This window comes from Sitophilus oryzae, unplaced genomic scaffold (genome assembly GCF_002938485.1).
Source record: "Sitophilus oryzae breed Bouriz unplaced genomic scaffold, Soryzae_2.0 scaffold_1496_pilon_pilon, whole genome shotgun sequence".
NCBI lineage: Eukaryota > Metazoa > Arthropoda > Insecta > Coleoptera > Curculionidae > Sitophilus > Sitophilus oryzae.
This window is the reverse complement of record NW_022146165.1, coordinates 1091236-1109260: the sequence shown is the minus strand read 5'-3', so window position 1 is coordinate 1109260 and position 18025 is coordinate 1091236. Positions and strand designations below refer to the sequence as shown.

At 31.0% G+C, this 18025-nt stretch overlaps 1 protein-coding gene across 1 annotated transcript in view; it reads left to right on the top strand.

The window, feature by feature from the left end:
* Positions 1 to 1662: 1662 nt before the first annotated feature.
* The window catches only part of LOC115877657, a 43667-nt gene continuing 27304 nt past the window's right edge, over positions 1663 to 18025 (top strand). The window contains exon 1 of the mRNA XM_030893919.1: positions 1663 to 1934. Within this exon, the coding sequence (XP_030749779.1) occupies positions 1730 to 1934 (205 nt within the window). The 5' untranslated portion in view covers positions 1663 to 1729. The remainder of the gene's footprint in view (positions 1935 to 18025) is intronic.

Below are 18025 nucleotides of genomic sequence, written 5' to 3'. Positions count from 1 at the left end.
AGTAAATTATTACCAATTATCGAGCAAAAGCTTTAAGATATAGTTTGGACACTTAAAGAAGATGCTCGACATCAACAGCCAAAAACGCCAACTCAACACAAAAACCCGCTTTTCATGTCGAAACCCAAATTATGTTAACTTAGCCAGGCAACTTCATGGAAAAATCTGGGGCCTCAGACCAGAAATGGTACACTAGAGTAGTCAAGCCTTCATAACATATGTATCCTTGGTACGGTGGCCTAAGGTAATGCAACAAGCAAAAATGCTCATCCTCAGCAAGGTGAAAAAACTTGCTTGTCTGAGTATAACAGGGGCAATGAAATCAACGCCCACTGCATCAATAGAGGTGCTTCTGGACCTTCCACCTCTTCACTTAGTGATCCAGGCGGAGGTAAGAATGGGACTCTATCGACGACAAAGTGTATTGTCTCTGGGAAATAGGACAGAAACAGGACACTTAAAGATGGGAGGGGAGATCGGACCAAATGACCCCTCTTTATCACTACCACAAACCATTCGAGGTGAACAAAATGGATCTAGGAATGTGGACAGATATATTCCTTTAGGATGGACTAACCTGGTACACAGATGGGTCAAAGACCGCTGAAGGAACAGGAGTTGGAGTATTTGGGGAAAGACCAAGGGTAAGCTTATCCTTTTCCTTGGGTAAATACTCAACCGTATTCCAGACAGAAATATTCACCATTCTACAATGTGCGAGAGAAAATAATAGAAGAGCTTATTCAGGTAAGACTGCTCAGACCTGAACTTTGGGCGCTTATGAGCCCAAAGGTATCGTCGAGACTCATCTGGGAATGCCTAGGTAAACTGGGAGCTCTGGCACGATGGAACCTAATTAAATTATCCTGGGTGCCGGGCCACCAGCGGCATCCAGGGCAACAAAAAAGCCGATGAGCTAGCTAGGCAAGGATCATCGGCATCCTAGCTTGGTCCAGAGCATGTCCAGAGCCAGTACTGGGACTACCTAAATGTATGGCCCGTAGTGCACTAAAACTCTGGATCAGGGAAAAGAAGAATGTCCACTGGAGAAACGGACAAGGGCACAGGCACAGCAAGGCCTTTATCCAAGGGCCTAGCTCTAAAACCGCAAAAGAACTGCTCGTGCTTAGCAGGAATAAAGTGCGGATTACAACAGGCCTGTTGACAGGACGCATGGCTGTCAAGTGTTACCTGGACAAGCTCAACCTGTATCAAGGAAATCTTTGCTGCTGACTCTACGATAAAGATCCTGAAACAGCGGAGCACATAATATGTCACTGCGAGGCTTTGGATTGCTTGCTACAGTTTTTATTTGGGAAAGCAAGGCTAGAACCGGAGGAACTATGCTCCCATCCTATCAAGGACCTGCACAAATTGGTGCAGGGTACAGGGGTACAATAGGCATCACAGGTAGCAGTGTTTCCGACAGAAGACGGCCCCTTATTATTGAAAAAAAATAGAGGTTGTAACAATCACACGTCTCTAGAATTCCAAAATTATAATCTAGAGCTTCGGAATTTGGAACATCCGATTTAAATTCCTCTGCATCTACATTCGTGCTAAATACTTTATCTGATAATACAATTTCATTCTTCCCCTATATAAGTTGCCACTGTCGACCTCGCCAATTGTAAAAGTAGCCAAGAACAAGTCCCGCGGTACCATATGCATTCACGATCGGCGGTTCTTCGAGTCGAGTGTCAGCGGACCGAGACATAATCCCATCGAAATGGTACCGTGGATTGTTTTGGTAACCGTGGTACTCGTGGTCGTCGCGCTAGATTCGGTGCAGCCCGCGGCGGTGCAGTACTACGCCAGTAAGTACGAGCACATCGATGTGGAATCGATCCTGAACAACCGGAGGATGGTCAATTACTATACAGCGTGTTTGTTGTCGAAGGGACCATGTCCTCCGGAAGGAGTAGATTTGAAAAGTAAGTTTATTGTAAAAATTAATTTCAATTTGACAATAGAATAATAGTACAATATGATCTAAAAAAAACGGCTTTAGCGATGGCTATGACATGAAGATCGCTGTAATTTTATATGGGGAATGTCATCGATCATCATTTCCACGCCAACTGAACGCCGTCTTTTTTTCGATCATGCGGTATATAATCGCATATTAAATAACGGTAGTGTTTCATTACTGCTGAGACATTAATAAGTCGTGGTTAATCAATTACCCAACTTTTTGGAACACCCTGTATAATTTTTTTAAAAAATTTCAAAATATTTAAAAAAATAAAATAAATTATGCGTGTCCAAGCGTTTTCTCGAAAGACTAATCGTTTTTTAAATAACAAATATTGTAATATTGGAGGTTCGTTTTCGCCCTCTTGGAATTTTAGATTCGGGAAACCTCTCCTTATCGAACCTCTACACCTCACAGTCGATCCGTTTGCCAAAAATCAGCTTTAAACGTCAAGCAGTTTAGGCAGAATCGTGATTACTCAATGGTCATATTTTATGAAACACCCTGTATAAATTTTTAAAAAATCTTAAAATATGTAAAATAACAAAATAAAATATACGTGTTTAAGAGTTTTTCCGAAAAACTCGCCGGTTTTTAAATAAAAAATATTCTAATATATGAGGGATGGTTCACCCCCTTAGAATTCGAGTTTCGAAAAATCCCTCCTTATCGAACCTCTACACCCTAAAGTCAATCCGTTTTCCAAAAATCAGCTTCTTACGTCAAGCTCTTTAAGCAGGATCGTGCGATTAATCAATGACCAGATTTTTCGAAACACCCTTAAACATTTTTAAAAAATCTTAAAATATGTAAAAAAACAAAATAAAATATACGTTTTAATTTAATTTATATGTTTAAGCGTTTTTTCGGAAACTTGGTTTTACCTCTGGTTTTACCCCCTTGGAAGTGGAATTTCGAAAAATACCTTCTTATCGAACCTATACAGGGTGGATCAAATTCGACGCTTTTAAATGGAAACACCCTTTTCTATAGGAGATGGACGAAAACTAATATCGGTGTCTGGAGCTCAATTTTCATCAAAAATATGATGGTGAAAACCGCACATCAATATCTGTTACCGTTTCGGAGTTACGGGGTGGTTTTCAAAAATGTGCATTTTTAACAAATCGCTGTAACTTTTTTGCTATGGAAAATTTTGTATTTCTTTGAAAACATTTCCCAAGCACCTTTTTACGTAGAATTTAATGGTTTAAGTATAATTTTTCTAAAATTAATAATTTAAGAGTTATCAACAGAAAAATTGATTTTTTATTTGGGACACCCTCTATATTTTTAAATAACTGAAAAGAATTTTTTAAGCTTTGGACCCCTTATTGATGATATGCCCTTAATGGAACTCGAAAACATATTTTTCCAGCGTCTTGCTGGAAACGCACCGCCTCTGAACGCTGAAGTTATCAGCAAATTTTTGCAGCGAATTTCAAGAATAATTGAATAGCTCACCAAGATCCCAGCCGTTGGCCGTCAAGGCCGCCTGACTTAGTACCTATGGATATATTTGCGGAAGAATAAAGGTTCCTTATTGTTCCATATAATCTACACAAGAATTAAAAATACTTTGCAGTTATGAGAGGGTGTGTTTCACCCCCACTGAGTTAATGAATTCCGCGAGAAATGTTCAAAAACTGCCCTGTCTGTCTGTCCATAACAGAAGACGGTTGATATGTCGAACACCTCTAGCAAAATGTCATGTCTTGGTTTGCTATTTATTTTTATGGTTATTAGATATAATTTAAATGTGTTGATGTTGGTTAAATATATTTGAAATTGTTATAAAATTCTGCATCTCTCACAGCAAATATTATTTTCGTTTTAATATACGCTCACAGCTAGATTTTTTGTGCATTACACCCGGTGCCGTTCAGAGCCTACTTATTTAAATACTCTTTATCTCGAAGAGGTATCGAGCAAAATATCAAGTGTGTTATATTTTTGGAAAGGTAATTTTAAATTATTTTCAATAAATTAAAAATATACAGGGTGTCCCATATAAAAAATCCAATTTTCTGTTGATAATTCTTAAATTATTAATTTTAAAAAAATTATACTTAAACCATTAAATTCTACGTAAAAAGGTGCTTTGGAAATGTTTTCATAAAAATACAAAATTTTCCATAGCAAAAAAGTTACAGCGATTTGTTAATAATGCATATTTTTGAAAAATACCCCGTAACTCCGAAACGGTAACAGATATCGATATGCGGTTTTCACCATTATGTTTTTGACAAAAATTGAGCTCCAGACACCGATATTAGGTTTTGTCTATCTCCTATAGAAAAGGATGTTTCCATTTAAAAGCGTCGAATTTGATCCACCCTGTACACCATAGTATCAACCTGTATGCCAAAACTGAGCTTCTTACGTTGAGTAGTTTGAGCAGGATCGTGATTAATCAGTGAGTCAGTCACTTAATGATTTTATATATTAGTATAGAAGATATTAAATAATGAGTAGTGTAGTTTCATTACTGTCAAAGAATTAATAAATAAATCTATATATACTGGGTGTTTTTTAAAAGTGGCTCACCCCTGTCACCGAAAATGACAACAACTTTTGATTTTTAAATGGTGCCCTCGGTATTTTTTTAGAAACTTAATTTTTTTAGGGACTTTATTTAGAAAATTCATATCATGTAACTTTTGACATTTTCAAATGAAAAAAGTAACACTAGCATTTTAAATTTCAATCTAGAGAGCCAAGGCTCTCTTAAAACCACTAATTTCTAATCAAGCAGCTTTGGAAAAATGGATTTGATCATCTAATGTTTTCCGTGTCTCTTCCTGGTCGGTCAAAAAAGATAACCAAATCGTGACATCATCATCATTATCATTTTCAGTTTATTCAACCATTTCGAATTATGCTGTAGCCTTCCTCACATATTTAGATAATGTCTTTGTAGTTGGGTTCATTGTTGTCTATTTTTGGCTATGCCGGCCCAAGTTATCCCTGGTATCATATCCCATCTTAGGTCTGGTCTTCTTCTAGGTCTCTTAATTTTTAGAATTTGTGGTCCATCTTCTCTCCGTTCTTGCCAGGTGTTCTGCCCAATGCCCAATGCCAAAATTTTGCATGCATAGGTCATGACCAGGTCATGACTGGTAGTACACATGGGTCGAATGATTTCTTCTGCAGATCAAGCGCCATTATATATTTGAATATGATTGGGTTTCTTCCGTAAGTACTCCACATGCTAACTTGATTAAATCAGTGACATACTAGACATTAAAGGGAAATTCAAAGGAAAATTGTAGGAAAATAACATAATATACAGGGTTTCTCACCGTAGCCGTTCGTTAGAAGTTTTTGAGGTTAGGAAAAACTTAGAAGTTTGAAATTTTGAAACTTATGGTTACTTAAAATTTCCTTTCATTTAAAAATATGTTCAAGGTCATACCACTTCCGGTTACGCCGGAAGTCGCCATTAACTTCCTTATTTCAAAAGGAACACCCTGTATATTATTTAATTTTTGGATTTCTCAGAAAATTTTATGATGAGTTTCATTAGATTTCCCTATACCTATTTTCAACTGTTTCTCAGATATCTTGATTTATTTGAAAATTTTTACATTTTTACCCCTATTTTTAACAGTTGGTCTTTTACTCATTTTGAATTGGTGACAAACGCTTCTGCAGTAAACTGGAGCAGAGGACTAATACCTTCGAAGTCCATATTGACAACTAATTTATCTCATACAGGGTGTCCAAAATTCGATAACTGATTAGATTATTTTTAAACTCAAAAAAGTCCATTTTTTCAAATAAGACACCCTATATATTTTTGGATAGTTGGATGCAGAATTCAATTCTGCATCGATTTGCTATAACTTTCCCTATACCCATTTTCAACTGTTTTCTTTTTAATCCGTATATTTTACTTTAATTCAATTTTTGGCAGAATCGACAATATCGTTTGTGTTTTTTAAAATAAAATAATTATGTTAAACTAATGAAATTGAATGTAATTAGAACATACGAACAAAACAGGAACAAAACGAAAGTGAAAACGTATAAGATATAACATAACATAACAAAACAAACGTATAACAGTAACGGTGAGGCATTAATTATTAACACTAGACGTTTAGTGTATCGCTACCATAATAAAAAAAGTAAACACAATAATTACAAAAATTATTGTTCGAAGTGACCTCTATGAACGAAAATTTTTGTAATTATTGAGTTAACTTTTTTTTGTTATTGTAGGGATACACTAACGTCTAGTATTAATAATTAATGCCTCACCGTTACTGTTGAAAATACGTTTTTTTGTTATGTTATGTTATATTTTATACGTTTTCACTTTTGTTTTGTTCCTGTTTTGTTCGTATGTTCTAATTACATTCAATTTCTTTACTTCAACATAATTATTTTCTTTTAAAAAACACAAACGATATTGTCGATTCTGCCAAAAATTGAATTAAAGTAAAAAATACGGATTAACAAGAAAACCGTTGAAAATGGGTATAGGGAAAGTTAGTAAAATGGATGCAGAATTGAATTCTGCATCCAACTGTCGAAAAATATACAGGGTGTCTCATTTAAAAAAATGAACTATTTTGAGTTTGAAAATAATCTAATCAGTTATCAAATTTTGGACACCCTGTATGCAATAAATTAATTGTCAATATGGATTTCGAAAGTATTAGTCCTCTGCTTCGGTTTACCGCAGAAGCGTTTATCACCGATTCAAAATGAGTAAAAGACCGACTGTTAAAAATATGGGTAAATCTGTAAACATTTTCAAATAAATCAAGATATCTGAGAAACAGTTGAAAATAGGTATAGGGAAACCGAATGAAGCTCATCATAAAATTTTCTTAGAAATCCAAAAATAAAATAATATACAGGGTGTTCCATTTAAAATAAGGAAGTTAATAGCGACTTCCGGTGTAATCGGAAGTGGTGTGACCTTGAAAATATTTCTAATTGAAAGGAAAGGTTAAATAACCCTAAGTCTCAAAATTTCAAACTTCTAAGTTTTTCCTAACCTCAAAAACATCTAACGAACGACTACGGTGAGAAACCCTGTATAGGTTAAAATAATTAGACTGAATAGTTTTAATTCTTCAAAAAATATACAAATATTTTCACTCTGTTTATTTTTCGTCACTTAGAAAAACAAATATAAAGAAATCTATTTGTTCTTAAGGTACAATATACAAATTGTTTTTATGAAATGTTTTTCACTTTACAAAACCGGCTTAAAACAGCTTGACCAAAAGAATCCTGATCCATTTTTCAAAAGAGAATGCTAATCGTTAAAAGGGGTTAAAACTTGTTTATGATCTTAAGAGGATTTTCAAAATAATTTATATGTTAAATCGACTTTTATAAATATCTACAAAAAAATCTAAATAAAAAATATCAAATCCTAATAGAATTAATTTTAATATACACAACAGTAATTTATAAATGAAATAATTACTATAACTAAATAGAACATTTTTTTGTGTTTTAATAAACAAGAATAAAAAGTAAATTTAAAATTGAAAAAAAAAACTTAATTACACAATAAATTAATATGCATAAATTATAAACTAAAACAACATTCAAAAATAAAAATGGTTCATTTATGAATAGATTTTTGTCACAGTGTTTGAATATTAATTTATATTCACACGTAATTATTTAAATATTAGTATGTTTATTATAGGTTTTTGTACAGTTGCGGCTGCACAAAAAGTTAACAGACTGAGTAACAGTGCAATAATTTTTCTAACTGTAACTGTAGTCGACATATATGTAATTATTATGAATATAAATCATATTGTTATGTGGTTACATTAAATAAAAGGTTAAAGAGCCTTGAAACAACTTCCTCATTTTCCTTTGGTGTTTACCTAACCACTTGATCGATCATCTTTGTCTGTTCTAGTTCATTAGTTGTAAAATGGATGGTACAAACATCCAGGTAGCATTGTTCTGTGACATTATTCTGAAACGTGATGAAGTTCCTAAAATCGCTTTGTTGAAGAAAGTGTATTTTTATTTAAAAAAAAAAATGGGTAAATTTTTATGCTTCCGAAGCCAGCTGTTACAAGATTTTATATACAGGGGACTCGACCGATTTTCAAAAACGAAGCGGGAAAGTATAGAGAATAGAAAGCCCTTTTCATTGCGGTACCATTTGACCCCCCTTCCCATTTGAAAAAAATTGGGGGATGAAACCCCCGCTTAGAGGGTTGAAGATTTTGCAATCATTTTTGGGGCAAAAGTTGTCCCCCTCACAAACAAAATTGACGTGTTTTTGAATTTTTTGAAAAAAAAAATTACCCTGGCCGTTATGCCTTGCGGAACGTTTTCGATGGGCCACCCTGTATATTATTTTACCACCTTATTTTCTATTTTACTTTTTTCTTACCTAAATTATTAAAATAGTAGTTCTTACTTTTCTTTACTAATAAAAATTTCTAAAACGTAAAATATACATGTTATGTTTGTTTTACTAACATCTAGTGAAACTTTTGTTAACAGTTAGAAAAGAAAGTGTGGAATATTTTGATATAAAAATTATCATATTAATGAGTTGTTTGTAAACATTTAAATAAAATGCAAGAAACATAGGAAGTGTTAATTTTATTGTTTGTCAACAAAACTACTAATATTAATTAATTAAGAATCTCTGGAATGATAAAACTTTCAATTTTGAACAATTGAATTCCTGAAGATGTCTTTGTCTAATGTAAGAAATACAGAAGACCTGGAAATAGCCTGAATTTAATCAACCAGTTATAACAAATTGTATACGTAGCAATTTTACTTGACAAATAGATTTCTTAGCATATTAGTTATAACAGATAAATGTCTTTTGCATTTAAAGAAATACATATACAGGGTTGTTCACCACATACGACACGGAGTATTGTCGCTAAATATTAGATTTTTACAAATTGTAAGTTTTGGGTTCGTTGAAGGACTATTAGAGCTACAATTTAAAAATATTTCTACAAGATACGGAGTGTCCCAAATAAATAAAAAATATCAAAGTTGTATTTGTTTTAAACGGAACACCTTGTATATTATTACATTTTTAGTTTCTACGATTAAAATAAAGGTAAATTTTATTAAGGTTTACCGCACTTTAATCTTACCGTTTTTGAAATATTTTCAATTTTGTGAAATTGCAGTCAAAATTTTAAGGCCTCATTTCTCAAAGGGTATCAAAGTTTTTAATACTAAATATTTACTGAAGTTTATTTATTGATGAGTTATTGTGTTGCAATAATAAAAATTATACTATCTTATACAGAGTGTCCAAAATTTTATTTTAAATAATTACTAGATTTAAACGGCAATAACTTGTTTAATTTAAATAGAACACCCTGTATATTTTATGAGAATCAGTTGCACAATTTAATTGTCTATCAAATTGTATTATACTATTTTTTACCTATCTCTTCAAGTTTCCGTAGAAAATGCATTTTTTTGTAATTTAAAACTCATTTATCAATATACCCATGGAATACTGACATTTTAGATTATTTTTAGAGATGTACCAAATTTTTAAAGAGTACAGATACTAATATTGTCGATATAGTTTGTTTATTTCATTAAGAAATAAAAAAAAACTGTTTAAATATTTGTTAAAGAGGACCAATTAATATGATTCCAGTATTCAAACTACATTTATTGACTATTTGCGTTGATTAATAATAATTGCTCCAAATACTAAAAAAATGAATTTTGTATGTGTATTAGACAGTGTGGTAAAAAGTAACACCTTAAAAATGATATTTCATTTGTTGAAGAATGCTTATAACTTTATAACAACAGAGACATTCATTTTCATAACTTATTATTACATTGATTTCTGATTCAAATCCACATTTATTTAGAATACTTTATTAACGAACATAATTAAGTATGTAATTAATTAGAATTTGGGCGGAAATAATGGTGGTATATTTAATTAATGGTATACTATTTTATAAAGATTTAAATAGTTTTCTTTTTGCATACAAATTATTATTTTGCTAAAAATGATAATATTACTAGCCTGTACATTTTGTACATTTGTTGCTTTAAAAACAATCTAAAATGTCAATATTTTATGGGTATATTCCGTATATTGATATTCTAAATTGTAAGAAAATGCATTTTCTACGAAAACTTGAAGGGATAGGTAGCAAGTAGTATAATACAATTTGATAGACAATTAAATTGTGCATCTGATTCTCCTAAAATATACATGGCATTCCATTTAAATTAAATAAGTTATTGCCGTTTAAAGCTAGAAGTAATTTAAAATAAATTTTTAGACACTCTGTATGATGTAGTATTATTTTTATTATTGCAACACAATAACTGATCAATAAATAGACTTCAGTAAATATTTAGTATTAAAAACTTTGATACCTTAAAATTTTTACTGCAATTTTACAAAATTGAAAATATTTCAAAAACGGTAAGGTTTAAGTGTAATAAAGCTAATCAAATTTACCTTTATTTTAATCGTAGAAACTAAAAATGTAATAATATACAGGGTGTATCATTTAAAAAAATACAACTTTGATATTTTTTATTTATTTGGGAAACTCTGTATATTGTAAAAATATTCTTAAATTGTAGCTCTCTGTAACCGCATATTATAATATCACTTCAACGAACCCAAAACTTACAATTTGTAAAAATCTAATCCTTTAGCTACAGTACTCCCAGTCGTATGTGGTGAATTGTATTGTCCCATATGTCCTGTATTAAACGAACTGACAACAATATATCATATGTACCATAGGTATTCCTCTTACACATACCTTTGACATATTTCATACTTCATACTAATTAGAGATTACTTCCTTTGTTCCTATAATAAGACGTGCATTGTATTATTAGCACATGTTGCTTACCTAAAAAGATACACAAATTAGTTGACTAGAAAAAACCCACTAAAATTAATAAAATAACCACATATTATATCACTAGGATATAAATTCTCATGAGCTGTTCAATACCAGTACCACAAAAGTAAATCTTGCAATGTAATGCTGCTATATTTGATTTTATTAACTAAAATATTTGATAAAAAAAAATCAAAATTATCCAGAAAATTATTTTAACCCTAGAATACTAACTACCTATAAAAAGCAATGCTGCAAATACTAACCATTTGTAAATTTTACGAAATTTTCTTAACAAACGAAATATCTTGTTATTTTTTTTTATTTAGAACAATCATTGGTTATTTATATTTTGAAGTTCAGTAAACGATGGAAAACATACGCACAGATCTTCATGATGTGGGGCACAGATCTTCATGCGTGGCGTGGCGTGTTGGCTAATGGAGTCCCGGCATAATTAATTGTCGTTTAACACATGCTACTAGCTCATTCAACCGATTGAGGAAGTTAGACGAATATTCGAAATTCTACAACAAATACATAGTTTATAATTTTTGAAAACTTGGATAGTTTTCGTAAAATTTACTTATTCTAAGGTTAACCTTAACTTGGTAATAAAAATTGCTGTTCTATATATGCATTTTGTGGCAAATATTACTTACTGGAATTTATTTGAAATTGTTTCATATTTTACTTTGCTATTTTTAACATAGAATTCAATAATAAGACTGAAATATAGTAATTAATTCTGAGACCAAATTAATACACCCATATTTAGTATTGGTAACTAAGTGGTATGCTCTATATAATTGCCGTAGTATAAATAATGTTTAGACCAGTAAACGTAGCCGAGTATTATATGTCAAGGTGGAAAAAATTAGTAACCAACCAATCTCAACGGAAATATATAGATAATGATCTTCTTTTAACCCCTCAAAAGTCCCATTCGGTCCCAGTGGGGGAAGTTTGAAAAAAATGGCCGCCATCTTGGATTTTTTCTTTTTTTTTTAAATATCTCCGTTTGCATAACTTTTTTCGAAAAAACTGAAGATATGTTTTTGTAGAGAATTGAATTTAGAATATTTTACCTTTTACCACATTTTTTTTTCTAAAATAAATAGTAATAGAGATTTATATAATAAATAGATAAGTATTTTACTAAATAGAATTTTTTTTACAATACGGTTTATAAATTTTCCAGTTTTTTTAAACCAATCCGCTATAATTTTTGCGTTAACAGTATAGTGATATAATAGATAAACCAAGTATAAATGTAAGCATTAAAACAATTAAAAATGCCGTTCAAATATTATTTATTAAATAAAATTATTGTTAAAAAATATTATTAAATTAAAGTTATAAAATAAAATCTGCTATGACGTCATCCTGAGCGTCATTTTAGCCTCAACTAAAATACAAAAGTTTGTGCAACTGATTCCGTAGCACTGACCACACTTTAAAGAACATGCAAAACCCAGTTTTCTACAAGAGCAATTTTTAGAATACTGACTCTCTTTGCAATTGCAATAAAATAATTTTAGTAGATCAGGAGGCGCCACATCTACTGTTGATTGAATAGGTGTCAGATTGCCTTTTTGATCTTTCTTCAATCCATATTGTAAAGGATCTAACTTGATACCAATCCATTCTTGAATCTAAAAAATACAACTTATAACATTTCCTATAATAGATATATCTTTACAGTTACCTGAAAGTATGTCCTGAGTAAATGGAGTTTTGCAGAGTTCTCAGTTGGAGGCAAATTAGCTAAATTAAAGGTGGTCTTAAGGGATTCTCAGATGGTTTAAATGTTTAATATAGCTTGGGCAGTGATATAGCTTTAAAAGATAATTTAATCCTGACTGAAACAAAAAAAATGTGCCTGTCGGTACTGAAAAAATATGACGATCTTTGTCAATACCTCGACGTATTTTTAGAAAAAAAAACTAACAAAGATGACTTGTTTCAGTCAGGATTAAATTATCTTTTAAAGCTATATCACTGCCCAAGCTATATTAAACATATATTAACCATCTGAGATACACTCTATATAATAGGATTACATCAAGACAAGCCCTTAAGACTACCTTTAATTTAGCTAATTTGCCTCCAACTGAGAACTCTGCAAAACTCCATTTACTCAGGACATACTTTCAGGTAACTGTAAAGATATATCTATTATCGGAAATGTTATAAGATGTATTTTTTAGATTGAAGAATGGATTGGTATCAAGTTAGATACTTACAATATGGATGGAAGAAAGATCAAAAAGGCAATCTGACACCTATTCATTCAACAGAAGATGATGCTTCCTGACCTACTAAAATTAATATTTTGCAAGGGAGTCAATGCTCTAAAAACTGCTCTTGTAGAAAACTGGCTCTTAAATGTTTCATATGTTCACTTCAAAGTGTGGTCAATGCTACGGAATCAGTTGCACAAACTTTTGTATTTTAGTTGAGGACGAAAGTGACGCTCAGGATGACGTCATAGTATATTTTTTTTTATAACTTTAATTTAATAATATTTTTTAACAATAATTTTATTTAATAAATAATATTTAAACGCTATTTTTAATTGTTTTAATGCTTAAATTTATACTTCGTTTATCTATACTAACACTATACTGTTAACGCATAAATTGTAGCTGATTGGTTTAAGAAAACTGGAAAATTTATAAACCGTATAGTAAAAAATTGCTGTATCTCTATTACTATTTATTTTGGAAAAAAAATGATTAAAGATAAGATATTCTAAATTTAATTCTCTACAAAAAACATATCTTTAGTTTTTTCGAAAAAAATTATGCAAACGGAGATATTTGAAAAAAACGAAAAAATCCGACATGGCGGCGGTTTTTTTCAAACTTCCCCCACTGGGACCGAATGGGACTTTTGAGAGGTTAAATAGGAGATCATTATCTACACATTCCCGTTGAGATCGGTTGGTTCCTAATTTTTTCCACCTCAACCTCCAGATTGACTGGCCTAGTTAGTATCATTTTAAAAAGGTGGCAATACTGTTTTAAATAAATATGTATACTGAGGGTCGGCATTTTTGGTCTTGGGTGCCGGTTTTCATGTGTACGAAGAGTACGGTCAACACGCTGTGTAAAATAAGATGTACTGAATAAAGACAGAAGGCGAGTATTTTCCCAAGCGCATGGAATCTAGCGTCAGATTAAGTAGTTATGTAATAAAAACTATCTTACAGAATATTGTCAAGGATGGAATTATTCGATATATAAAATAACATATTTAATATTAATATATTTCGTAAATTAATAATTCGATTGAAAGGAAGTATAAAATAATTAAAGTTCATTGGCATTTACGCAACAAAAGTAAAGTTTTAAAAATCAAAGTTATAAGCATAATTGGCAATTGCGAAAATATTTCCTTTCAATACTACGAATTTGTAAAATCATCAAATCAGCACTAACGCGGTCATCGCACCGGTCATCGCACCGATAGACCAATAATGCTGATTCGATGATTCGACGTAACGAACCAATAAATACAAAAATGTCACCTGTTGGGGGGACAGTCGACAGTGGATAGTCGATAGTAAGTTCGATAAGGTCGCGGTCGAGATTCCGGCATTGGCGTTACACTACCCTGACACTACCCCCGAGCCAGTGATGATGTTCGTCCATAAATATAATATGTAAGTACACATTTAGTTTTATAATTATTGTATTATTCGTAGATTAATTAAATTGATTATTAAGTTAAATTGAAGTATTTATTATTTGCTATGCCCCTAGTCATAACCCACAAAATGGGGTGTGACATATGTGGTGGAGGCGCCGGTTTTTATTAAGTAACAATTTCTTACACATCTCCATATATGATGGAGGCGCCGAACCCGGCGATAATATGTAATTTTTTCTATAAAACTATTAAAATAAAACTATGCTTTTTTAATAACAACTTTTTATACACCTCCGTATGTGGTGGAGGCGAGAAAATAATAATTGGAGATTTTAACAAATATCCAATATATTTTTTCATTAAACGTCCAGTATTTTTTTTACACCACTTTGACAAAAAATACTGTCGAATCCTTATTGTTTAATTTTTCTTTACTGCATATGGTAATAATCACTGCATATGGTAATAATTTTTGTGAAGGTTGAGAATTTTTATTATTGAGAATAATTTATTTATTTTTATTCTATACGAAACATAAAACGACATCCAGTATATTGATGATATATATTTTAAATTATTTTTAGTGTTGCTATGACAAATATATAATGATAAACATAATTTTTTAATGAGAATTTTATTATTTCAGTTATTTTTAAACTGTACAATTTAACCTGTTGGTTGAATATCATTATCAAGGATGACACTGACCTAGAAAATATTATTCTTGTTAGGAATATTTTGAAATATGAGTGTTGAAGGAAGCGACCATATTTATTTAATTCGTGTTACAAATACTGCTGACTTAGTTAGAACTGCATTGTACGTCTGTGTGTGTTGAAAAATGTATTTCATTACATGATATACTGAGCGATAATTATTTTAATGATAGTTTAGAATTTATTTATTTTATTATTATTTAAATTGATTTTTTTAAATATATTTTAATGTCTTTTGTAAAAGCACCTGTTCTACCGGAATTTATACCGCCACCTACTTTTGACCCTACAATCGACTGCCCAATTTCTTTTATTCGAGAATATGATAAAATAACTAGTAAGAATGGCTGGAATTATGCTTTTAAGATAAAATATTTAGATGTTACTTAGAAAACGCTGCTTTTTATTGGTATAAGGAATATGTTAATGACAAAAATAATTTTAATAAAGTCTGGAGCGATATCAAAAAAGATTTTATTTTAGAGTTTGGAAGTGAAATATCACTACGCAAACTAAAATCTAAATTCCGTACACGGAAACAGGGAAAAAATGAAGATATAAAATCTTATTATTACGATTTACTATCAATTGCATATGAAATATATGGTAAAGTAAATTTTGAAATCTTTAAAGATCAATTCGAATATGGTTTACATGAATCGTATAATTACCATTATTATTTACTGCTTACCGAAAATATGAATTTCCAGAGTTTGAAAAATATAATCTATAAAATAAGCGATTTAAAAGATATATTATTAGAATCCAAAACATCAGCATATTCCAGAAATTCTTATCATTCTCAAAATTCTAATATAAATAAAAGACAATCACAGCAAGTAAATTCAAATATCAGTCAGAGGCGCGATGATTTTCAATATGAATATTTTACTAATCATTTAGATTCGAACTTAAAGGGCAGAACTAGTTTTATAAATAATAATAATAATTATGGTTCAGATAGAATAAACAATGCAGGTCAATCTAAGTACAGTAATTTTTCACAATCAACTAGGTCGTCAAATAATATATGTTGTGATAATCAGGATACTCTCCCATACGAAATGTATAGTAACCAGGAGGAAAATATTTTAATGATGTCAAAAGAGGATATTTTTAAAAAAGAGATGATTTTGTAAATGACTATAAAGAGGAAACGTTGGATTTCCTCACTTTAGAAAATGCGCAGGCAGAGGAAGATGATAATACCCTCCCTGTAGCGTTGAAATATGCACAGGCAGAGGAAGACTATAATACCCTCCCTGTTGCTGGAGAATATTTGCAGGTAGAGGATGGGGATAATACCCTCCCTAGCAAAATAGAATGTACGAAAATAGAAAATATTCAGAATGAGCTCTTAGAAGTAGAATGCAATTCCTCAAGTTTGCCTATATTAAGTAGAGATAAGGCAAAAAATAGATTTATTTCCTCTGACAATATTCCTGGAAGAAGAAGAAAAAGACAGTTTCCTGAACCTCAATCGATAATTGAGTCAGAAAACATAAATGAAGAACTACCATTTACAAGAAAGCGAAAGGTTTTAGAATATAAACCTGAAACAGATAATACAATGCCATGGAAAGAGCATACATCGAGAAGAAGACATAGGACAAAGATAATATCTAGGAAGCGAAACGTCATGATGGCAAAGGATATTATTATCCACCCTAGCCACCCTCCCTGGAATTGCTGTAGATAGTCAAATTTTACAGTCAAAATTAAATGTAAAATGCGAAGAATAGGTACCCGAAAAAGGAAAACCGATAAAAGTAGAATTTAAGTTTACATTTTCGTTCTAATTATCTAGTCAAAAGTCTGAACATACACAAAATTTTTTTTAGATTTCTTAATTCAATATATAAAATAGGTAAAATCGAGTGATATATTTCTAATTTCTATATATACCATTAGCTGACACAGTAATTTTATGTGACAGAATATAAATAAAAAAATTCGTAATTTCAAACGTATTTATAATAGGTATAATCTCAGTCTTTAAGTAAATGTATTTACTCGAAATCGTTATACGACAATTTTTAGCAAAAAAAAATAATTTAGTAAATGAAACTAGTATAGGTAATTCAAATGGTTCACGATCAGTTTCTAGTCAGTCTAGTTTGCACTTTCTTCATTGTTTCCTTTTTATGCTTAATTATTTATTGTATTTGGCATCACTTTAAAAAGTAATTAAATTTATAAAGTAATTAAACAGGCTAAATAATAGGCGTTCAAAATATTAAAATAAATGTAATTTTAACAATGAAAATAAATTATTGAAATTTCTTGCGTATCTATCTAACTAATTGAACATTTCACACAAATTAGGTAGGAGTGTTCATAAATCCTACAAATTTGCAACGAAAATATAAGTTTATTGTTTGTTTTACGCCCAATCAAAATTATATTCTCTCCTGCCGTCAAGAACAAAAAAAAAAGGATATTCTGAACTAAGTTGAAAAATGAAATTAAACAAACAAACTTAAAATAGGATTAAGTTTGATATACTTTAAGAACTAGTTTATAAGACATAATAATTTAATACAATAAGCTGTAAGTAAGAGCACATATTTACTCTTTGTTCTCTTTTTTCATGTAATTACTGGTCAAAACTGCCAATACCAAGCAACAAGTCAAGGAACACCACTGAGAAGAATTGACGTATGAACTCAACCCTGAAGGAGAAAGAAGAATGTAGTACCACACCATCATGCCTATACGATGCAAACTGCCTACCCTTGTTTATGAAGCTTTGTGACCAGTACACCATGGTAATGCAGTCCGAAGCAAGTAGTCCAATTCAAAAATGGGTTCAGAACATGCTG